Raw genomic sequence first — 26877 nt, 5'->3', positions numbered from 1 at the left:
TTCTTTGGTCCCATTGTTACATAAATCAGTAAAATTTAATCTCTTTGTATACAGCAGTTACTCATAAAGGCAACATGTAGATAAACCCTTAGCACTAGTTTCACGTGTTAAAATGAATGTGCCATTTTTTCAGGATCCACGTGAGGTGATTATGTCCAAGAAATCTATCCAGTTTGGCCATGATGACAAATTCATCAGAGACGAGATGATTTTGGACAGTCTTGCAGCCAAAGGAATCTGGACTGTCAGGGCTAGGTTTGGAGATGAGGTGAGAATATTCTGGGAGCCAAAAGGAATCCAGAATGCTTAGGCAAACAACAAATCCCCAAACCCCACGATACCTATGGTTACTTTAACCTGTCCAACCCTATTTTTTAAAAATTTATTGCCGATAAATTTTTGAAATTGTTTCAACTTGACAAGGACTGTTGGCCAAGTTTGCAAATTATACAGGATGAAATTTACGACAGCTAGTAACCAAGTTATACAGGACACAATTTGTGAGAGCCAGTAACCAATTTGTCTTGTATTTTGGTGAACTCAGGAGCGCAAGCTAATCTTGACTTTCCTCTGACCATTTCCAACTAGTCTTTGTATCATTTGATTATTTATTCATTCTTTGACCTCTGACCTAAAGAGATGAAACAATATGTTTTAACTGTTATGAATGAGAAGTTAATCATATGGTTATTGATATCAGGATGATACCGTCTGATTCGGGGTCTTTTAATTTAGATATCTCCTGTGTAAGATGACTACTGTGCTCTAGCACATGATTCAAGCTAATTTCAGTACTTGCAATTTGCAGATGCATTCCAAAATTAACTATCCTAATATCTAACACGGGGTGAGAAAGGTAAGAGGAAACTATGATTAGAACTCCAGAGAATGTGCTGGCCATCACATTTATTGAAAAAGAAGATAAAATCAATTACTCATACAGAACAAAAATATTATTATTTTTATTACTGATGTATGATATGAGCAACTGATCATGCTTTGAACTTTGAATTCCTAAACATGTCTTAAATTTGTGCTGTTAGAATAGACGTACATTGTATGCACTGCAATGAATGATGAAAGGGGAGAATACAAATTTTAGATAGGTTTGTTTTATATACCGCTTGGAACCAAAAGTTTGTAAAAATATTGAATGATGAAAGGGACAATACAAATTGTATATGGATTTGTTTTATATACCGCTAAAACCACGTTTTTGTGAAAATATTGAATGATGAAAGGGACAATACAAATTTTTTATGGGTTTGTTTCATATACTGCTAGGAACCAAGTTTTTGTGAAAATATTGCAGCTTAACCACAGCATGTTTCTCAGTCAATATTACAAGTCTAAACTTCTTTTTCCACAAACAACAAAAACATTATCATTCAGAAGTTAATGTTCTTTTGATAAATCAGTACTAAAACATAATATTGAAGCTCAATACAATCCCTGCTGACCATTGTTAATAAGTGTATCCATTGACTTTCAGAGTAAAAATGTCACTTCTTGGCTGGTGCTTAAACATAGATTCACAAAAAATGACAAAGAAATATTTTTCATACAAATCAGTTTGGTTTAAGGCATGAACAGACACTGACAGAATAGCCTTGAATACAGTATACATGAATTTGGTACAATTACAAATTTACAGTGTTTCTATTCTTAGGTATCTAAGGAAAACTCAGGTCAAACTGAATTTTCTGGAAAATATCAAATAGTTAACAAAATTACATTACATTGACATGTAAAGACAAAAAAAGATTCGAAAACCCACAAACAATCAAATCAAATCAAATAGAACTTAAAGCAAATATAAATTAAATCAAATATATGTAACAAATGTCTTCTTTGTTTTAAAGTGTTTATTTTGTGACAAGGCAAAATATTTTCATTCAGCAGTTTATTTTGAAACATTGAAGCACGACATTGACTACTAGCCATTTGGACCTGCTATAATTCAAGTCATTGAAAATTCTAATCTATTATGCAAAGGTGTGGGGTGGGGTTGTAAGCTGGGAGTCGGGTTATGCTAAGGTGTGGGGTGGGGTTGTAGGCTGGGAGTGGTGATGCTGTCGGGTGGGGTTGTAGGCTAGGAGTGGAGTTATGCTGTGGGGTGGGGTTGTAGGCTGGGAGTGGGGTTATGCTAAGGTGTGGGTTGGGTTGTAGGCTTGGATTGGGGTTATGCTAAGGTGGGTGGGGTTGTAGGCTGGGAGTGGGGCTATGCTAAGGTGTGGGGTGGGGTTTTAGGCTGGAATTGGGGTTATGCTAAGGTGTGGGGTTGTAGGCTGGGAGTGGAGTTACGCTAAGGTGTGGGTGGGGTTGTATGCTGGGAGTGTGGGTTTTCTAACGTGTGGGGTGGGGTTCTAAGTTGGGAGTGGGGTTATGCTAAGGCGTGGGTTGGGGTTGTAGACTGGGAGTGGGATTATGTTAAGGTGTGTGATGGGGTTGTAGGCAGGAGACAAAGAGAGACATACAGGATGGAATATAGCTTGAATAAATACACTTGTTCCAATTGTTAGAAATGAAAGAGCAAAGTCTGGATGTGCATCGAGACCATTGCACTTTTTGTAAATTGAAGTTAAACACTAGAGTTCGGTTCTACACAACTTTGAGAACTTAACATCAAATACATTTCTTGGTCCATTTTTGTTTTCTTACAAACTAATATAATTATAGTTCTAAGGTGTGTGGTATTGTGATAATTTCATTCAGCAGTTAATGTTCATTTTGAAACATTAAGCATGAAATTACACAGTAGCTGATACATATAGAAACTGTCCTGACTGACTGGAGATTTAAACCCAGGTAATTTTCTTTATTCTATATACCAGATTTCTGTCTTAGGAATCCATAATGACTGTACTTATATGAGAATTGCTAAGTCGACATGCAAGTTTATCTGATGTGTCTGTTACACACAAATGATCATACCACCAACTTTGTAGACTTATCTTTTGTCGTTTGGTGATATGTGCATGGTCAAGATGGTATAGGGATTGGTACATTCATCAAAGATGATAGGTGCTGCTTACCCATGGACCCAGGTTGGAATTTGTATAGGATTAATGAAAATTCTCTAACTTGTATGATAATGTTATGTAATCATATTTTAAAATTCTGTTAATATTATCAACCATTTTCTTGTAGAACCCAGAGATAGCATTTTCTGTTCTGTTTGATGCATATTTGTAATTTCATAAAATTAATTCTATATCTCTTGATTTCTGTCTTAGGAATCTGGAATGACTGCATTTAGATGAAAATTAATTACTAAGTTGACAAACAGGTGTATCTGTTATGAATGAATGCCTACACCAGAGACTTTTTGGCATCATTGTTTGGTGATGTGTACATAGCTGAGATGGTATAGGGGTTGTTGTGTACAGGTAAGGCAATAGGTACCATTTATATTTAGACCTGGGTTCAAATCTCCATAGAGTATGAATTAAAATTTTCTAGCCTGTATGATAATGTCATTTATTCATGCTATTTCAAAGGCATAAAGCCATGTAGGGTAAGTGTATTTGGGGTGGTATTTGGGGTCAGTGCAAGTGGTTTGGCAGTGAAAATATGTACAGTAAATATGCTGTGTATTTTTTTTTCTCAGCTAGAGACAGAAACCAGTGCTTTCTTTGAAGTGAAGGAATATGGTAAATATGCTAATTTTAGTGCATTAATACTATAGCTATGCATGATTCTCTCTACTCCATTGCTGTCAAGTAAGTGTCTCTACTATCCAATTTTGAATATTTTCCCTAATCCAGGCAACTTGGTGGACATGTATTTATGTTAAGAGTTCCAAACACTTCGCCCCATTACTTTGTATTGTTGTATTGACTTTCTAAGTTCTAATATTTGTCTTCATTGTAATTTGGACTAAGTAAAATTCTTCATAAATTGTGCTAACATATGCTTTTGCAAAAATGTAAAGTTGCCAATGCTGATTGGGGCACTAAGGTTGTCTTATCTTCATTGTTGGATGTGAGTAGTTTTTGCACAATCCTATAATGCCTAAATGGAAGTGATCGATTTTGAAAATCTTATGAAGTTATTTGCATAATTTATATTGAATAATTTGCTTGACGTGACATGATGGTGATCCTGAATGTAGTACAGAAGAGTAATTTGCCTAATTCTGGTTGATTCTTTTGACACACCATCTTGTACTTATATCCGTGAACTGCACTGCCTTTAAATAAGTGACAGAATAAACTTTAGAAAGACATAATTATTTACAGATGAATACATTTTAATGTGTTAAATACACGTGAGAACTATTTGATGAAAATCGTGGACCCGAAGTGTTACAGTCAACCTCATATGGTCATTTGAAGCTTGTAAAACCCATTGCTTAACAATTCAGATGTAGTTTCAAAGATTAAAAAGCAAGTTTATTGAATGTTTTGACCATATCAGTTAGATCAACCACTTTATTGAATGTTTTAAGGAAATATACCTGATATATTTAAAGTGTGATTTTCATTGATTACTTCATGTTATTATATCTTTGTAAAATCCTCTTTTTGTTGCATCTGATTAGGGGAAATCTTTATTTAACATATACACCGGCAACTCATTCCTAACCCACATGTCACATGTAACCTTCATTGATATCGAGTCAGAATTGGCAGGTAATATCATTAGGTTGGTAACTAGTCAAGTATGAGTCTTCTGGATGGTTAGCAAGTCACGTTCCCACAACAGGTATCATTAGGTGACAGCTAGTGAGAATAAGTTTGGAACCTTTCCCCCAAACTGCAGTAATTAGTAGGTATTTTTCAAATCAACATAGTGTTTGATGGGCAAATAGTGTGGGCTTTTGTTCAAACATAGTGGTTGAGAGCTATCTGTAGTCTCACAATCACCAGAAGTGTGATGCGGTAGTCAACAAACTTGTGTTACGTTATGCATATATTTTTTAATATGGCCAATCAAAAATCCCATTTCCTTTTGGAAATAGCCTTGTTGTAGTGCAATGTTGTTAGCTTTGCTGCGCCCACCTTTACAATTCCAGATTGTTAATTGATGACACTAGATGGCAGCCATATACAATGCTGAATCAAAGTTACTTTGCATTAATTGGATGATAATGTTTAGGGAAGAAGCATATATTAGTTTGGAAACATTTGTTTATGAAAGAATCAAGTACTTTGTTTCATTTCTATGAGGAAACTTTGCAGATGGATTTGTTGTTTTCAATTATATTTGAATCAACAGTTATCTTAACTCATTAACCCCTGAGCCAAAACAGCTAGGTATTCCCCTACATCATACGTGCAGAGAGATCACCTGGAGCAGTGTTAACCTTACCAGTGCCTGTATCCCTGAGACTTACTGTGAGTACTTGGCTTGCATAGTTTTTACAAATGGAGCTACTTGCAATAAATGTTCCTTTAATTAAGCTAAAATTTGGCACAGCAGTTCTGAATAAAATTGCGTACAAAATTGTATAAATATCATGCTACATGCAGAAATAAAACTCATGCATAAAGATAAAATAAATGATTTTAGTAACAATTTGTTTCTCTTGCCATGAATAATCCATAAAATCCATTATACATTCAGACTGAATACACCACTCCCTAGATAACTTGCGCCCTGATAACTTGTGAAACTTCTTATAAAGTGGGGTCAGGCATGGGTCATATTTTTTAAACCAGTAAATACCCAAAAATTGATCCCTATTTGTTGAACTTGAAAAAAATTGCAATCAAAATTAGTAACGGAAACTTTGATTTATCTCTCGTTTTGAGGTTGAAAATGATAGATAGGTCCTGGAATGTTCAGTTAACACAATGAAATATCAAATTTAAAAATAGTTCATACAATTTTTTACATTTTCTTTCCAAATAACATTTCTAGTACACCACAATTAACAATATGTAAGGAAATTTCAGTCAATGAAAATGTCACTCATGCTGAGTGGAGTCAGTACTTTAATATAAAAAAATACAAATTAAAAAATTATTTTATCAATTGAAATTTGTGTTTTAGTTCTGTCTTTTTGTTCCTTTTAAGTGTGATCTCATAAACGCAATGTGTCCTCTTGTAATTAAACGTAAAATGTGTCAATCTACCTTAACAGCTATGCGAGTGTTTCTCTGAGAACCTAATTAAGTGCCGACTGTATTTTTATAACTGACTTCCAGAAGTATTGTTGTATTGTTGCACTGAATTGAAAGCTGGCCTCCTTTGTATTATCACATTAATTATGTCTTTTGAATCAAATAAAGGAGGTGGAATAAACGGAAAGTTAAAGGTAACGAAAATCCGACAAACTTAAAATCTAGCAGCCCCGGTCATATGTCAGGTGAACTCGTTTCATCTGATCAATCAAACACTTATAAATGTTGTTGTGTATGTAACATAAACTATCTTAAATTAACCGACTCTTTCATAACTGTAATCAAAGATAACAAGACAGCCAAGTGAAATGAATGCTTGATTTCACAGATATAGACCATTGTGGGCAAGCCAGTTTCAGAGAGTTCTTGAACTGGCAGTTAGAGATATCCTTAAGCATAGGATGATAAGTTTCGTTATTACTAACAATAAAATCACGACATCAATATTGTATAAATTGAACAATAAAAAAGTTGAGTTTCGATGTACATGATTGTCTCAAGAAATAGATGTCGCTTGTTTTTTTTCAAAGAAAGGAATTTTGTTTGGTGGTGTATCAACAGTTAGTCTATTTCTCTGCTGTTTGAACTCCCAGGATAATATTAAACACCACTATGGGAACCAGGCTCAAGAAAACAAAAATCAGTGACGTAGTACACAGATTTTTTCGCGTACACATGATGGTTGTTGAAACCAGTTGGAAAGATCTTTAATATGTTGGACGTTTTGAAAATTTATGTTATTTAAACAGAATAACAAACAACTTCATTAGAAAAAGCGCATTATTAAAAATTATTATCGATGTGATTGTAAAATGAGGATTCAGACAATGGCTAACTTCCCTAATGTCCCCCCCCCCATTTTCTCAATGTCAAAGTGATATATTTTTAAATTTTTGGAGGTAACTCGCACGTGGCTTATAGTGCAGTCTATGTTTGTGGACCTCGTTGTGCATGAGTTATCGAGGGAGAGGTGTAATTAACACTATCAACACATGAAATTCATACCATTTTATGTACACAGAAATTCCACTTGTCATCTCTCTTGCAGACTTAACCTCATGTGAATACTCTGTCAGAGTCTGTTAAGTAAAAGTCTACTCCCAGCGGCTGATTCTCGTAATTTTCATCATTTTCTAATCTAAATATTTCCACTATTTTTGTCACTTCCAAAGTAATTTTTTTACCTTTGTTCAGCAATGTTCACTCTTTCTATATAAGCAAAAATTGTATTGGTTGAAATGCCTGCATAATTCGAAATGGCTTGAAATCAACCAATGGTTTGTGTCGATTTAACTCGTCCTGCGGGATACAGGCTTACTACTTGCTACTCAGACTCGGCACTCGGGGAACAAGCTAGGTAAACTGCACCATGTTATTGTGGCACTCAGGATGGTCAAGTATGACGAGTTATAGTGGTGGCATTGGTTAATGAGTTAATCAAGTATTTTAGATGAAATTGCACAATTTAATCTAACAAATGATTTGTACTGTAAACACCTGAACAATTTTGGACATAGATTGCTCTCTTACATTTATGTCTTGTGTATTTTAACAAATCAGCCCCGTAAATCAACTTCTTTATTTCAATACATTTTCTCAATATTTAGCAATACTTTGCTTTTATTTCTTAAATATTTAAAAGTGCAAGCTTTTAGAGTGCATTATTTAGCTTCGAAGTAATGCACTCTTTCTCTCATTCTCATGAAAAATTAAGCAGCCAATGAAGGAAATTGGTTGGTTGTCTTCCCATTCAATAATTTTAGATGTCACTGCAGGCAAGTAGGTCCCTTGTCAGGAATGCTTTGATTTAGCTCACATCGTGGGTCTGTTGTTATGCAGTAAACATTTGACACTTGAATAAGAAAAGGTGTTAATTCATGCCTGAAATGACGTGTCAGGCCAAACCGTTTGCAAAAGGGTGGACATATCTTTCCTATAAATAAAAAACGTCAGAATGTGTGGATACACAACATGAAGCATAGTGCAGCAGGATTTAATACATGCACCTTGAACAAAATCTTATTTGTTGGGAATGGAGAGGTTATTATAGTTGCAAAGAAAATTAGCATGCAAAATGGTCGTTCTTGCAATTTAACCTAATGGAGGCTATATGGATATAACTATTGTGAATGTTTAAACCCTGAAGGAGTATGGTATGTATTTTCATAGTTTGCATCTATCATTTCATCTATTAATGTTTTCTCTCTTTGATAAAAGCTTCAGCAACATTGGGCAGTATGGTAAAAAATAAAAAACACAGGGCTAAACTCTCTCACATATATCTGACCATATTTTATTTTGATCACGATGTGCAAGAAGAAAAGTGATGGAATACATATGCATCCTTCTCTCTATATCTCTCCCTCCACCAGAAAAAACAAAACTGAAAAAGCATATTAGTATTAATGATGGGATTTCAAAATTGCTGGTAATCTGAAATGGCATACATTAATACTTTTAATATTCATGGCAGCGGAAGTTATTATAATTTAATCCCACACAGCATCACGAAATTTATCCTATCTGTAACTGTATAAATTTTTGGGTCAGTGTCATTATATGTAGCTTTAAAGACATAATACATTTCAAATACTTCATTGTGTAACAAATTAGTTACTTTTCGTTACATTTAATGATCCTGACTGGAAAGATTACTGAGTTATAGATAGGATTAAATTTGCAATGCTGTGTGGAACGAAGTGAAAAATAAAATCCAAGGTATTGATCTGGCCTTGTGTTTTACGCGGCATCAACTTATGTATGGTTGAGCAGCAGGGAGGGCGAACAGACCTAGGGGATCCGACAAAAAATAAATCTTCCAGAGAAATCTAATCCGGAGGAAAGGTTTTATTTACCGAATAGAGGCTTCCTGAAAGAGTTACATCGCTATTGACCCACAATCCGAAAATAAACATTTCGTTCGAAGGTATAGCTGCAGAATAACCTGTTCATGATTTTTTATTGATCTCTGATTACATTTTGTCGACCGACCTGAGATAGACGCCCTCCCTGCTGCTGTAGTGTCTAAATGGAATTTTAAGATTTTCCGTTAAAAGATTCTATCTAGGCTGACTCGATATCTGGTTTGTGGATCACATACATTGACTGTAACAAATCCATACGGTGTAGATTGAGCTCGCCCAAAGAAATTTTTAAATTTATTTATATCCATGTCGCCGCTACACCAAGTCTGATGAATGTTTCTCAGAGTATGTGTATCTACACCGTTAAAGATCGCTAGCATGTTACAATTATCTCTGATTACCTTAGGTATTTGTGTATATCTCTGAGTTACATAAATGACGTCAGTATTTTTATGACGTCCATGTGAAAAGATTCTAGCAGTGTTCGTTTGTTTATCTAGCATGACGTCGTCGTATACCACCAAATTATTTATCGAACCATCTAGAGCATCAACCGATGACGCTTCTTCAATATCAGTGATAAAATCAATTATATTCTCACCGTTATTCAACAACGCTGCGTTCTCATTAAACTCTTTCAATACCTGATAGCATCGTTGATCATCTACGGATGGTGTAACCAAATACAATTTGTCCCATTTTAACCACCTCATAATCAGATTCAACAATAATTGCGTTTTACTTGATTCTGATGGTCCTATGATGATCATTCTAATCGAATTAGGTAGCGCAGCATGATGCTTCACCGAAACAGATTTCTTCGTAGCCGAAAAATCAATTACATTCATGGTATAATTATATCATGGATTTATATTGTGTGAGGTGTAGAACACGAACACCAACTGTGGATGTAGCGACTGTCGTTACAAAAAATAATAGAACAGCCGTCACTGGTAAATGCGAAATATGCGGCACAAAGAAATTTAGATTCTCTTCATCGGGCGAAAAACCGATTAAAGTAAAAACCGTTTAAAAAAAAGAAGAAAATACGGAGGTGAAATTACCTCAGGATTATCATCATTACCGGGATTCTTTTGGTCCAAATATCCAGGAGAAAAACACCTACCAGGATATAACTACTGCGGACCAGGTACCAGACTCGATATCAGATTAAATGATCAAGATCAACCGAATCCTGGCGAGGATCCTGTAAACGCAATTAATAGGGCGTGCTATATTCATGATCTTGAATATTGAAGCAAAGATCTACAACAACGGCATCTAGCTGACATCAAATTGCTTCATGCTATTCGATAAAATATAAGACCATCAAAGAAAAATTAGCTAGCTGGGTAATTGATGCAGCTATGAAAGGTAAATTAGTTTTTGGTGGCAATTAGTTATATGGAACAGATTTATTATTCTCCTGTTGGATTCTGGAAAGGTAAATCAGCGATCAAGAAACTAGCGAAGGCTGCTAAGGTAAAACCATCAGTAGCTGCTACGTGGTTATCTAAACAGGTTATCTGGCAGATTTATCTACCACCACCCAAACGAATAGAATACGCACATTTTGATGTTAGCGTTCCAAATGAGGTTCATCAGGCTGATATAATGTTTCTACCACACGATACCATTAACGATAAAACCTACAAATACGTATTAACCGTGGTAGATATCGCTAGCAGATACAAAGAAGCTGAGCCGTTAATAACGAAAACAGCGACTGAGGTAGCTAATGCATTTGAGAAAATATATCAACGAGGTCCATTAACGTGGCCGAGATTGCTTCAGGTTGATCCTGGGAGAGAATTCCTTGGTGATGTTACTCATTTGATGAACATAAAGAATGTAGAATAAGACGCGGTAAAGTCAACATCCATAACGATCAGGCTATTGCTGAGCGATTTAACAAAACACTAGCTGAAAAACTATTTGGTTATCAGTATGCAAGAGAATTCATTCAGGATAAACGATCCAGCGACTGGATCGTCAGGTTACCGAGTGTTATATCAGCAATAAATAACGAGATAACAAGAGCGATAAATATGAAACCAGCAATAGCTATACAAAAAAAATTTATACCGATCCGTAGAAAAGATTTTGCAATTCGACTGGTCCTCGGCGATGTCATCGTTAGATATTTATATAAACACGGTGAGGCTGAGGGAGGCAGAAAAAGATAGTATCTGTAACAAGATCATCAGGTAGACCAGCTATCTACACACTCGATGTTTTCGCTCCTCAACGTGGTTTTACACGAGAAGAATTACAAGTAATACCGGCTGATACTCAATTACCACCTCAGTCACTCAGATAATCTATGCCGCGTCTGTTGCACTCTAAACAGGCTAGAGTAACATTTTTTCTGTTATGTCCTAGATTATTGTTTATTCTGTCCACGGTGAATTGTCTTGAATCGTTCTTTTGATACATCCAAGTCATAATACAATTACAACCTGAACAATGGTTACCCTGTTTTTCTTTCAATGATAAAATGAAATCTACATCCAGATCGAATTCGTGATTATTTTTTTATCAGTTTGTTTATTGCTGAATAATTTTTTTAAAATCACGTATTCGTTTGTTTCGTCGCTGATAATCGATCTATCTAAGGTGATTCTACCTGAGATATTTTTCTTACTCTAGATACAGCTAAATATACCAGATTAGACCATTCTATGTTATCATCTATATTCCAAACCTGACAATCTGAGATAGTTAATCCCTGTGAAGAATGAATAGTCATAGCGTATCCTAACGTCCACGGTGATTTCTCCGCACCTAGCATATCATTAACGAAACAGATATCAACAAAACCAATATCATTTAACACAAGATTCTTTTTAGCTCGTCCTGGTATATCGACGTCAATATTTTTTAATCTGGTATCGATTGGTCTATAACACAGTGCGACAGGCATCAGAGGGAATTTTTCCTGATGTATCTTAAATAATTTTTGTTGAAGAACATCCCTGATTATTTTTCTGCTGGCAACTATCAGATCATTTGGCGTCCATATTGATAAGAAATCCTTCATTGATGTTTCCGGAATTACCTCTCTCATTACATCACACTGAATCCTATTTGATTTTAATCGTATTAGTTTCTTAAATTCACTCAATCTACCATCTAGCGATCTATAATCAGTATCGACCTCCTCGTAATAGTCCACGAAATTTTTCAACCATTCGTGAGGAGATTCACCATCAATAGGATTTGGTTGACCATGATCACCACACATGATTACAGCAGTATTTTTTGTTAATAACCACTCTAGAAACATTTTCAATGTACCAGCAAATACTGTACAAATCTCATCCCATATCATTTTTTTATTCACATATTTTTCTCCCATCCTAGACGGACTCCACGTACCACCGTTGTACTTGAAAAAACTATGATACGTACATGAATTTACTCCTCGTTGTTTCATCCCCCGCGCTAATCGATGTGTTGGTGTTAACACAATCATATCGGAGTTCTTGAATAATTCTATCATTCTGGTTGTTTTTCCTGATCCTCCCGATCCGTTTATGTAGACCATCTTGTATCTCGCAGCAGGATCATAAACAGATGGTGCTGTCGATGTTTCTGATACGTTATCTGAATAATATTTTTCTTCATCAGTTACGTCAGCGTCTTCGCAATAATGTAGAATATATTCGTCCTTTACTCGCCACGTACCCCATGATCCGTCTCCGATTAGTTTTTCTAACTCCGGTAGGTATTTTTTATCAATATAAAAAGAACCTGTACTATTCTAACCGCGGTATCAGGAAATTTATTTATCATCGATAAAAGATTTATACTAGCATAAGCTAACATCGAGGATCTTAGATGAACATGCTGAGGTGATTCTCCCTCAAGATAATTGACCACGGTACCGAGTTTTGTTCCATCCGCAACATAAATATCTTCTCTGGTACAAAATATTCCTCTCTCAGCGGTATTAGCGATTACAAAATCTAACTCAGCCTCATCCATGATCAATCTACAATTACGTCTCTGATGATCATAAGCACCACCCTGAGTGAATTTGCCGATTATTTTTCTACCTAAATCCTTTGCGTCATCATGTTCAGTTGGTAGCCAGACGTCAGATTGTTTCTGATACGAAATAATCGCCTCGCTGACCGTCAGCGATGTTAACATAGCAGAATCTAGCATATATCTCAGTAAAACTATTAGAACCCAACGTTGTTCTGATAGATGTCTTCCAAACCAAACGCAGCATATTTTATGTAATCCTGAAGCAAACTTGAATGACATAACCTTAGCGAATCCTGTCAGGGGTAAATCTGGTAACAGACCATTAATTGATATCCTGGTCATTTCATCACACGGATGACCAAACTGAGTGAAATATTTGTTACATTCTCCCATCCCTAAGAAACTACCTGGATAACACGCTATCATATCAAACGAAATCATATCAATAAAATTATATTTTGTGTTCCATAATCCAAAATGACCATACTCAACGCAACTCTGTTGGATATCCTTAAGAAAATCTTTTCTGGTTGGTTTCCATGAATTTTTCTCCCTTGCTGCATGAACAACAACAGACGGAATCGTGAAACAATTTACCAATAATTCTTCATTCACTGAGTATTTTTCTGCTATCTCCGTCATAGAATCGTGTAATTTTTCACTTCGATACATATCCCCATTAGGTCTGACAAACTGATCATATTGATCATCACTAGAAAATAACCAAACAGATACAGGATCTGATTTACTCACCTCGTAAATAAAATCGAACATATTCCCCACAGAATTTTCTGTGGTAGAATAGAATTTAATGACACGATTCCGAGGGAAAACGGTTACTGCGTTACTCCAAGCATGTGAATTGTGATCAATTATCTCGATAGGAGATCCTTTGGATTTATACGCGGATGAGTATAATATCTCACCCGATATCGTTTTCACCGTTATAGGGAATTTCAATTTCGCTGATAACACAGCAACGTCGCTTATTGATGCACCATCAGCAACTGACTCCGCCCAGTCATTTATTTTTTCTTTTCTTAAATCTGTTAGGCCGTTTCCGCGTTTTATGTTGGTAAAATGTTCTATCACTCGTTCAGCTACACAGTTTATCTTCACTGACATTTTCATTTTAGCAAGATCCTCAGCAACAGGTTTATTCAGTCTGTAAATGCCATAAACAACGGCCGCTACAGGATAAGCTCGTACGTAATACGGTTTATCTATTCCTGTCAATAATCCTGGCTTGGAATTATTACTCACCGTGACAGATTTTTTTCCGTTTATCACTAGATCGCGTTTATCACGATTAATCCAAACGTCGTTCTCGTTATTTATAATAAATTTTATTCTGAATATATATTTGTCGTTGTTGAGTGAGTTAATTATTTTTTTAGCTCTTGTATCGTTCATCGTATTATCAATATCAGCTGCTTTCCACGTCGACCATACATGAGCTGCTCCATCATCGTAAAATTCTTTCTTAGCCTGATCTAGCTCAGCAATGATATATTCTGCTTCGTCGAGATCAACAATGATTTTGTTATATTTTAAACAAGTATATCTTTAAATAAATATGAACAATTGCAAATGGCTCATGGTTGGTTCGTTTACTTGTTGCGGCAGATCGTGTAGAAAAGAATACTGCGGAATACATTTAGCTTATATAAAGCGAGGTGGAGTTGGTCCTACGAGATGTATCAGATGTAGCATTGGAATACGAGGAAAAACTAGAATATGTGCAGGATGCGGCGGAGAAAGATACAAAGAGTTAAAAAGACACTACGATAAAAAATCACCCAATAGTAATATCGCTATCAAGTGTGAGGAGGATTATTTGAGTAGGTTCTCAGACAAACTTTGATTTAGACAAATGGCATATTATATAATGAATACCATATTCATGAAACATCTGATGATTGATAGCTATGAAGCATCAGCTGATGGTACAGTCAGACGTTGCAAAACAAAAAATAAGGTTGGCAACGTTAATAATACTGGTTATCTTCGTTTTAATATTGGTAAAACACAACATTATTATAATCATCGATTCGTTTATGAATGTTTTTTTACGGACCAATCGGACATGGATTAGTAATTGATCATATTGACGGAGACAAACTAAATAATTCCATTGAAAATTTTCAGGCTATTACTCAGAGTGAAAATTTACAGAAAGGCGACGTAGGTGGATACAAAGTTTCTAAAGCTGTTAAATCAATTAACACAGAAACAAACGAGGAATTATATTTTCAATCTATGCGTTTGGCCGCAAAAAATTTTGGAATTAATGTAGCTTCAGTACGGTTTGTTGCAGAAGGAATACAAAAATCAACCTTCTCATATAAATTCGGTAGCTGGATCAAATTTTCTTACTTTCCTCTCTTATTAGATAAGTAAAATCATTATAAATATGAATCAAGAAACTATCGATGAAATAATAAAATCTATTGAGGCATTAAAAATCAAAGAGATACAATTATCAGATGATCTAGATTCTGATAAGATCGTATCAGATTTTGATACCATCATGCAACATAAACAAGAAAATAGATATACTCTGTCGTCCGAATACAGACTCATAAACAAATACAATCTGCGATGTACAAATCGCTCATTAATATTGATGAAGCTGGCATAGGTGATTTTGCTCCGTTAGCACGTGTCGTTGAAAAGATTCGATCATCGTTATCTGATGAGTACGAGTCAAAAAAGACAATAGATACACGTGCACGACAACTGCGGAGATTGATAGATATTGAAAATCAATAAATATTTTATTTTCTGTAAATATTTTATTTTTTTCTGTAAATATTTTATTTTTTCTGTTATTTTCAGTGAATTTGGGTTATTTTGGACGAAAAAATGGCCATTTTGGTCGATTTTTTGACTGTTTTGGTCGATTTCACTCATCAGTTTGGTTGAGTAGGATACCCGATTCTTTAATTGATTTCAATTAGAGATGATACAAGGGCCAATACAAACCATTGATTTTTGACTATTTTGCCTGTTTTTTGACTGTTTTCTGAGTTGATTTTGCTTGTTTTTGGTTGATTTTGGTTGATTTTTACTTGTTTTTATTGACTTCTGTGTCTCTTCTAATTGAAATCAATTAGAGAAATGACCATGTTGGGTAACTCATCCTGAGCAAAACAGTCAAAAACTCGACCAAAACAGTCAAAAAAATCGATCAAAACAGTCAAATTTCACTGAATTTACAAAAAAAAATCTACAGATTATAAAAAATATTTTTTATTTTTTATGATTTTATTAACAGATTTATACTCAACGTTTCTCCGCGTTTATCGAGTAGATGTCCAGATTGATCAGTCAGTGAAAAATTTACATGCTGTAACATCCTATTATGACACCTAAGATAAACAGGATTGATTGGTTCTTGCACCAGCAAAAATCCGGGTGGATCCTTTGGTGAAAATGAATACAAAACAAATCCTTGTTTCGCCTGATTAGAGACGGATGCATCAGCGATGTAGCTGTTTTCGATGATATCACAATTAAGATTGACCGCGATGGTGGTGGTTATATTGACTATCTCAGGTGATAGATGCCTGCCGGTACCATCCTCGGCATTGTCGCGTTTAAGAATAGATGATGGTTGTAGCAGTGATTTTTTTCTCCATGCTGCGTGTAATTGGGAAAACATCTCATCGATGGTTTTAGTGAGAGATTTTCTCAATTCATCTACGTTGTATCCTGGAAATTTGTAATTTGACAAATCGGCCTCAGTTAGCGAATATGCGGTTAAAAATGTTTGTTTATTATTTGATTTTTCATTAATTAATGCCTGAACCAGAAAATAATTGATACTCTCAATATCGTACATGTAATATTCCAATATTCTTATGATCTCAACAATTTTATCATATGAGGTTGATACATCATAAATACACTCTTGAAAATAGTTTTTTGGTTCTTGCATTTTTTCTTCATAATCCTTATTAATACCTTTAAGTAATTCAGGTATTTGTGAAAATTCTACAGATTCAGTTCCTACCCAAGCATTATTTTGGATAATATCAACAGAAAATCTCCAGGATGGATTATTTTCATTAAATTCAAATTTAGTTTTCCATCCGCTTCGATTTGTCTTGTATTCTCGTATCGCATTTATGTAATTTGGGTTGCTTTTACCATATGATCCATATTTTCTGTACGTATGGAGTGGTTCGGTTTCATACTGATCGGAAATAAATATTTTTCCACTCGTGATAAAATCAGATTTTTTAGGCTCTGGCGGTATCGGTTGTTCTGGTGGTTTGATCTCAGGTCAACCTAATACGGTCCTTATTGAACTTGCGTAGATATCTACCTGATAATTCGAGCTTATTTCAATAATCGATTTTGATGTTGGTTCGTGTACAGTTATCTTTATTCCTGGATCGGATCCTGTTATATTTTTTATTCTGTGTATCAGCTCATCATTAATCTGATCGATCTGGTAACTACCCGCTGGTAATCCAACCACATTCCAATCAGGAGTACCATCGTCTTTGTTTTTATAAGCAAAAACAAAGGAATTATTTGAATGCAGTCCACCAAATGATTCTGATCTGATATTTGGCCAACTGTAATAAACGCGTAACTGAGCCAGTGCTATCTCGTCGATAGAGATAGGAGTAGGAAAAATGATACTGAATTCAGGTTTAGTTGAGCTAGCTGAGATCATCGTTGTTCTTGTCACCGTCGTGTTCGTTGCAATCTGTTGCAGTAACTCGGTCATTATTTATATTGATATCTTTAATCGCTTAATTGTAAATCTTAGATATCAACGCGTATTCTGCGTCGGATATAACGCCGTCGTTGAGACTCTCTGATAACAACAAAGATAGTTTGGAGTATGCTGCTGTTGCTGTGTTTAGTTTATCTTTGTACGTGGTTAATTTCGTGTTGGTACACGAAGATATATTTTTTGTTATGATACCGAATATACCAGCTAACGTGGTGGTTGTCGAAACAATAACCGTGATAACAACAGGGGCTATCATCGTTAACGCAGATAGGATTATTTCAGCGCCGGTTATGACCGCCGAGACAGAATAAACAGCAACATCAATGATAACCAATCTGCGTTGATATTTTTTTATTTTTACCTGATAGACGTCGATGATACTCTTCAGCGACATCTGCCATGCACGAGCTTGACTGTATCTGTATTCCATTATACCTATCTATCAAAAACTAAATGAAGAAGGTACCTCAGCGATGAATTCTATACACCACCATATGGGTACTGGCACTGTTGGTGGTACATATTTTTCTTTATCAGCAACAGCGGGTTCGAATCTAAATATCTCTTCGACATCTTTATTTAACAAAATATTTAGCACGCCGAGAAATCTGTCTGTACCATGACGCCATTTATATTTATCGCAGTTGATTCTGAATCTCTCTGAGGAAAAAATATTTATTCTGTATGCGCCGGTAACAGGTGATGTGTATTTAAAAGATATATTTTTTGCATGTTCCTAGATGAGTACTCCTGATGCAATAACAGGCGTTAGATTGATGAATGAATCCTTCATCGCTGATGGAATCGTGTTAAAATCAATTTTACCATCAACAGAGGTATTAATGACAGCGAGTTTTCTATTGATTTTATCTGTTTCATCCAATCCAGCCTTTTGAATCATTTGAACGGATATAAGCTCGATATCTCCGCGATTTCTCCCGATGGCGTTAGCATTTTTCCTGGTGTCTTCTTTAACAACGTTAATATCAGCTATGTGAGCGTCGTATTCGTTTCGTTTGATTATATCACCTATCTTTACGTTGCTAGTTTTTAGTTTTCCATATTCATCCTGAAAAACAGCAACCTCACCAGGATCTGATTCCGCCAGCGATAAAATATTGTTAACGTCGTCCTTCGTAGCGTATTTTGATAAATCACCGGTATCAAATTTTTCTCTCTCCAGTATTTTTCTTATTGTTCTTGTTAACAGAGATCTACCGTAGATGTCAACAATTATACTCTTTGTTGCTGATCTAATTTATTTGATGTATACTCGTGTACTGTTTTATGATACGTTTTTTGTGACTTAGATATCGCTGATAAAATATTGATTGCTTCATCACCACAAATCGGAGGATCGGCTAGTGTTTGTGTTGGTAGCGTAGAGTACCACGTTGGAGTATTTAGCTGAGCTACATATTTTAAAAACTCTACAGGTGGGGCTAACCCGTATGAGTCAGCATAGATAATCTCGCGCGGATTTATCGCGTACGCTATCCAATGAGTACCAGGTCCGGCACTGTTGTCGAGATTTATAATCCCTGTTTCGTATTTATTTGGACGAGCTGGTAATTGATCTTGCATAAACACTCCTCTGAAAAATTTTATTTTTTGTTTTTTAACAGCATTAATTAGATCGTAATTCGACATCGGTGTTATCTTCTGTACCACACCGCGGGAGTTCCTGGCAGAGGAATCCCTTTCCCGTAGTACCATGGTGGTGTCCCTGGTAATCGGAGTCCTCGTCCTTTTTTTTATTGTATTTGCCGCCGGCGACTTTATCAATGACCTTCGAACCCACAGCACCAGCAGCACCCAGTGCTACAGCCTTTGCGATAGCTGGTGCGGCCGCGGCGGCTAATGCGGGTAACGCAGCTGCCTTTGCTGCAATCAATGCTGGTAACGCGAATAATAATGGGAAAAGTCCACCTACCTTAACCATATTCTTTATAGCAGCTGGAGATAATGCAATTTGTACTCCGGTGTTAGATGATTTAGCTTTATCAAAATGCTTTTGTTGTGTTTTTGTTATTGATATTTTATTTGGACCACCTTGAATCTGATTATGTTTCAGCGTTAATTTTGTTCCACATTCTTTCGCTAATCCCGATTGTAGCTTTTTTATCTGACCCTGAGTCAGAGTCACACTGACATGTTCGTACGACATTTATAAAATCTACGATTGATTTAAATCACATTTTTTCTCCAGGAGCATAGATGATCCTCCTTCTGCCTTCGATACCCTCGAGGATCATGGTTCTATCGCTGAGTATAACAGCAATGGCTCTGTATTGAGTAACTACATTAGGTTGAGCTGCATTGAGTGGACCGACTCTGGCTTTAAAATGAATATCAACGACAGATTGTTTTATCAAATCTATATGTTCCAGTGAAAAATAATAGATCGGATAGAAATTTCTGAAATCTAGCTGAGATATTTGCAATCCAGTATCAATATTTTGATCTCGACCCATATAGCTCCATAAACGATGATAACCACGTGCTACTAAACCATCTGCGTAATTTAGCCGAATCTCTTCAATTGGCTCTTGATGTCCGTTTATCCTCAGTGATACATCGCTGACATTAAAATGATCAAAAATCATATGAGTTTTAGTTTGATCACCTACTCGACCAGCTTGTTGAAGAGCCACAAAGATATGTCTTGGTGCAGATACACCTTGCTGAGATGCTATATGCCAGGTAAAATTGCCCTTGATGTTATTCTGGATGCTATCTGTGTACGTCGTCAGCCACGACATCACTGATTTACCACCTTGATTCATAAACAATAACAAATTTCTCTCTTCTTCTATCGATGGTGTCATCGAAGGCATCCACAGAGTTAGTTTTTCTAATACAACCTTGCCGTTGTCAGGTCCCGTCCTCCAGATAGCATCGTTGCTGTCGCCTTTTCGATAAAAGACAACCGTGTGTTTAGCTCCAAATATGACCTTTCTAAAGTCTCTGCAGAATCCAAAGATGTGTGACAACGGGATAGCACATGAAAATCTTTTACTGTCACCTGATAACATAGCTGTACGAGCGGTAAATCCAAGATTATACTTTGCATTAGAATCATAAGCCACCGAAAAGACCGCGGTTGCTTTATCTATCGTTACTCCTGCTACCGCATCAGCAGCAGTATCAAGCTTAAATTGCACAAGTCTAAATGGATTAATATCAGCAGCATCTGAATTATCCTTGGTAAACATCATGCTAGGACCAGCCGATCTAGTGAAATCATCTGAGTATCTCGCTAGGCCTATGATTGTGGTTGCCACGTCGACGTTGTCGTTAATTGATTCGATTTCTCTGCCATCCATCATGTATGCGGCACTCTTGAATAGCTCCATAATGCCATTGTTGACTAATCCAACCTTGACGTCGGCGGCGTAATCAGTACCATCGTTTTTCACAATCTTACCAACAACCTCGATAAATGCCTCACACGGTAGAAAATACCTTGTTGTATCTTGTACCTGTAATTCAGTTCTACTGGGACTGTTTGGTGTTATCGCGTCGTACGAATAATACTGATAATCTCTCACTGAATCGTCTCTCTCCGCTGGTTCATCCAGTTTGAAAGCTTCATTAGATGTCCGCGAGAACATTTTATTAACAAAATATTTTATCGTCTAAAACGAAGACGTCCTCCAAATGCAGAGGTACTGATTATTTCCTACTGTGGTTGTTGTAACGCTAGCGACGTTAGTGTTTGATTAGCTGCTTCATTTATAATCTTACTGACGTCGCCAGGCATCTCAGCCGTAACAGGCAATTTATCAATTGGCTTTGGTTTCCCTCTCACCAATCGCAGTATTCTATCTTTAATAGCGTCGTATGCTTTACTGGTAGCAGTACCAACAGTACCTATGACTTTGTCGCGAGCAACACCTATGGCTTTCGACGATAGTTGCTTAGCTAACGGACCAACCTTAGGAGCTATTCGAGTGAAAAATTTAATGATTGAATCACCTATCCCCGATCCGTATTTGAGTTTATACACAGGTAACCTTGAATTCATGATACGAGCCTGTATCGCTCTCTGATGACTCTTATGCACGATCATTTTATTTTATAATCCAATTATTCAATCACTGTGATGATCGTCTACGAGTTCATCAATAAGATCGCGGTAAATAGCTACGTCAAAGATTTTTCCTTGAAACAATCTTCGACATATATCGGTTGCTTCATTGACTATCTCATGTGAATTATTTCCAGCTCGTTTTCCACCAAAAAGAATCTCAAGCCGAGATACATCATTAACAACGCTATTAGGACAGATGGTATATCCGCTACCAAAAAACGATCCAAAAAATCCTGATTTTTTTTCTTCTTCTTTTTTTAATCTTTCTTTTTCCCTATTTTTTATCATGGTGTGAATTATATCTCTGAAATCATCGTATCCTTTATCTTCGAGATTAACATCTTCATTTTTACTGGCAAAATATAACAGAGAAATCCAATCATCAAGATTTAGACGTTCGTTGTGATATTCTTTTCTCAAATAATTATTCCTGTTTTCGTATTCATATGCGGCTAATCTCGTTAATTCATTTTCATCTTTCTTAATATCAGCTAAAACATTGTGAATAAAATATTTAGATGCAACCTCACCACTCATCCTCGATTCGTCCTCTGGGATATCTGGACGTGATTTTTCTTCTTTTTCTACCTCAGTTGTTTTGGGTGATCCTTCCTGTATAATCTGAGCTTTTAATTCTCTGTAAAATTTTAAAAAATCTGGATTTTCAGGTTCTATCTTTGATCTTTTGGAAGCAAAATATACATCCCTAACCCACTCTGCTTCTGAATAGTCTTTTCTAATATGTTTTTTTTCAGGCATTTATCTCTATCATCGTATTTTTTAGCTATCTCGGCCATTTTTGTCTCATCTTTGAGTTCTTGAAGAACAGTCTTTTTAAACAGTGTATGCGGTATAAATTCAGGTTCCTCTGCAGATTGAAGTTGTTCCACAGGTTGAGGCGGTTGCACAGGTAGAGGTCGTGACACAGATTGAGGTGGCTTCCCAAACCTCTTTATAGTATCAATATAATTAGCGAAACCAGAATCAATTCTATCAATGTTACGATAAACATAGTAAACCCATTTATACCATTTTTCACGACCAGGAACGCTATTACCATATTCAGGTTTTAACATGTTTCTTCGCTCATCAAATGATTCAAAGGCGAATTTAGCAAGAGCGTTAACGTTAACTATCGCTTTTATTCTTGTTACGTTATCATCGGTAAATTTGTCGGCAGTACGAATCTTAGTGATAGTTTGTTTCTCAATTCTTTTCAGCAAAGGTAGAATTCCTTCCTTTACTGCCTCTTTCGCTGCCTCAGGATCTTTTATGTCGAGTATGAAAGCTTTTTCGGTTGCTTTGGTCACTGGCTTAAATAATTCCTGCGTTGTCTCAGCGAATCCTTCCTTTGCTCTTTTAACAGCTTGTATTTTCTTCTTGACTTTCTTTTGCACTGGTAGATATTCTTCTATTGCTTTTAGTCGCTCTCGTGCTATTTTCGAGCTGAGTGATTCTCCAACATCCATGTTATTTTATTTTCATTTTGTATCTTGAAATTAAAATCTTAAAATTCCATTTAGACACGACAGCAGCAGGGAGGGCGCCTACCAACAGTCGGTCGTCAAAATGTAATCAGCAAAATAAAAAATCATGAACAGGTCATTCTGCAGCTGTATCTTCGAACAAAATGTTTATTTTCGGATTGGGGGTCAATAGCGATGTAACTCTTTCAGGAAGCCTCTATTCGATAAATAAAACCTTTCTCCGGATTAGATTTCTCTGGAAGATTTATTTTTTGTCGGATCCCCTAGGTCTGTTCGCCCTCCCTGCTGCTATGGTTGACGGATGGAAACTTTGCTAATTCGACTTATACTTTGCATCGACTTATAGGCCTGTAAATATGGTATTATTTATTATTATTATTATTATTATTATTATTATTATTATTATTGTTATTATTATTATTATTCTTTCACTACTGAAAGGATATTAGTAGCACCAAAACAATAATAATAATAATAATAATAATAATAAATCATACTTGGTGTAAATTTCAATATCAGTGTGATGGTGTGTGGTGCGAAACAAGAAGAATGCAATTACAAATCACTCATGTCACTATCTATAATTTAAAGCGATTTCTGGCATGTGTGATGTATGTATACGTACAGCATATTGCAGACAGGAAGATAAATCGACAGCTCTGTTATTTACAAAACTTTGCACACAAAAGAGCATTGAAATTCCAAGATGCAAAATGCATGATACAAGAAATGTTATTCAATGATCACAGTACAGAAAACGTAAAAATGCTGGGCAAGCTATTATATTGATATTTAAGTAGTCATTTGAATAATTTAAACACTACATTCACACTGACTAATCAATTTGACCATCCTTTTTAATGGAAACATATGCTTTTTTATTGAGACACGACAAGCACGTTTCAGAAAGTCATGAGTATCAGTTGAACATACACAAAGTAAAATGAAATTACAAGGGACCTACTTGACTAAAGCACTGCCTTCATTATTAGGGGGAAGTAACTGACCAATGTCTCCTATTAATTCTTGTTTTTCACATTTAATTAGATAAATAGGGTGTGAAAAGTATAACATTTCAATGCTCACAATGCATCAAAAAATGAAAAGCTATAGACCACATCCAAAGTTGAAATGGTGCTGTCAGAGTATCACACTGTACACAAGCAAGTGACATCCATTCAGTGGTTTTCAAATGCTCAAGTGCAGACTTGATACAGACCCAATATTGTGTGAATTAGTGATGAATTAATATTATTTGCCTGCCTGCACTTGAGTTATTTTGGCTAAGGTATTGACTAAGGTATTGTCTGTGTGTACCATCTTGACTTTAGCTGTATGTAAGTTACAAGTTATTTTGCATGTGCCCACCCTTTCTCTTGTATAATACAAACAATGCAAAGGTGGAGAATACTGTTTGATGAATGCAAGAATTACAGGCCAATAAAAATGGGGTTTTCCTAAAAACTAACATTGAGGTAGAAGTATTTCAAATAGTTGTGAAACAATCCAGCAGTTATTTTGGGAAAAGGTGTAAATATTGCAAATGATAAGCACATTAACACATGGACATCATTTACTGTGATATTACATTTTAACTGGTTGTATTTTGTATTTCAATAACTTGTAGTTTTTATACAGGAAGCATATGTTCATAAATTACCAATATCGCTTAAATTTATCTTGTCCATTATTAAATAGCTCAAGCTATATTGACACTTCTATAGGACTTTGAGTCTTTTCTCTGACAATGCAGTGTTAGAAAATTTGCAGAAAGCCGATTTTGGCATGTACTGGTAATGATTAGGAAACATTTAATCCACATGTCCAATATTATTACTATTTCCTTTTACATTGATTCAAAACTGATGTAGGTTTCTTCCTCTTTATTATTATTATTATTATTATTATTATTATTATTATTATTATTATTATTATTATATAGCTGATTCTGAATGCAATTGTTTATCACCTCTTTTTACAAGAATGGAGGTACTGACATGGTAGTTTCACTCTTTGGAATATGTGATTGGTTATGGATGAGAATGGTATACTTTTGACCACCAATTCATCTGCACTTTATAAAGGTTTCTGAACATCAGACCTAATCAAGCATGGGGTCAAATCAAAAGGTCTTTCTTTTCATTTTTGTAGTTCAGTCAACTTATGAACTTAATGATACACCTGCAAATTAAATTTGACCTGACTTTGTACAGCATATATTCGCATTCCAATAACAGTTTGAGAGTCTGCATTCTGACTTATTGTAAGGTCTTGATAGTCTGCATTCTGACTTATTGTAAGGTCTTGATAGTCTGCATTCTGACTTACTGTAAGGTCTTGATAGTCTGCATTCTGACTTATTGTAAGGTCTTGATAGTCTGCATTCTGACATATTGTAAGGTCTTGATAGTCTGCATTCTGACTTATTGTAAGGTCTTGATAGTCTGCATTCTGACTTACTGTAAGGTCTTGATAGTCTGCATTCTGACTTATTGTAAGGTTTTGATAGTTTGCATTCTGACTTATTGTAAGGTCTTGATAGTCTGCATTCTGACATATTTTAAGGTCAAGGATATTGTCTCGGGTTTTGGAGGTATACTGGATTTATTTACTTTACTTAATGTCATTTTGTAAAAATATCAACTCAGGCATTAGGAAGCTGTTCCTATTTCCAAATTCGGTTGGTTTGAATTTTTCAAGAATATTTGAGAAGATTTCAGCACATTGCAGTTAAAAAGAATAAATGACAAGAAATGGACTAGTGGATGCTTGGAATTTCTTTTTGGTCAGTAGAACATTAATCCCTTCATGTGCTATCCTCATTGAGTAGGTGAGGTTAGTGAATGTGCCGTCAAGAACATTTTTTAGTGGATTTGAGAACACTTTTTATAGTCAATGGAAAATGTTATGTAAAAGTTCTTGCATATTTTAATGAGAGATTTATGGTTGCATGATAGAACAAGAAATAAATATCAAGATAAAAATGGTCCAACTTAGACTGCATTGAATGTCAATTTGCTGGGATTAACAAGTCTCTGTAGCACCCTAATTCAAAAGTAAATAATTGTTTTATCATATGACGTTTTCTGATATTCCTTGGTGTTAATGTGATGAGACAATTCCTAATTAAATTTTGAATAATTAAAATAACAACAACAGCAAATGAAAACATCAATCGCAAGCAAAATAGGGGCTTTTTAGTTCATTAGGCGATAACTGATATAATACCAGTAATTAATATCATGAACAAAGAAAATATTAAATGTTGCAGTGGGGAGGGGGACAGGAATTTCCTCCACATCCGTTAAATGTTGTTTTTTTTTGAACTTTAATTAAAAGCACAGACAAATGGCTGAATAGGTTGGAGGACAGAAAGAAGACAGACAGGTGGAAAATATGTTGTCAGTGATTGGTAATGTATGATGTTTACTCACACAAGCTGAACCTCATGTTGAGACTAGCTACATTGGCAGTAAGATATTGTGTAAGTCAGTGGAATCTGATAGCACCCATCATATGTGTACATTATTGTCCTTTAATGTTTTAAGCAGTGGATGGTGAT

General features: G+C 35.6%; 1 protein-coding gene across 1 annotated transcript in view; it reads left to right on the top strand.

Annotated features, from left to right (window-relative positions):
- Positions 1–26877, top strand: part of LOC149801208 (complement C3-like) — a 346536-nt gene that overhangs the window by 62842 nt on the left and 256817 nt on the right. Inside the window, exons 5-6 of the mRNA XM_089955247.1 lie at positions 134–268; positions 3611–3653. Of these exons, the coding sequence (XP_089811373.1) occupies positions 134–268; positions 3611–3653 (178 nt within the window). The remainder of the gene's footprint in view (positions 1–133; positions 269–3610; positions 3654–26877) is intronic.

The sequence above is a fragment of the Sinohyriopsis cumingii genome, chromosome 4 (genome assembly GCF_028554795.1).
Source record: "Sinohyriopsis cumingii isolate HCF-2022 chromosome 4, ASM2855479v2, whole genome shotgun sequence".
In the NCBI taxonomy this organism is placed as follows: Eukaryota; Metazoa; Mollusca; class Bivalvia; order Unionida; family Unionidae; genus Sinohyriopsis; species Sinohyriopsis cumingii.
This window is presented reverse-complemented; position numbering and strand designations above follow the sequence as displayed.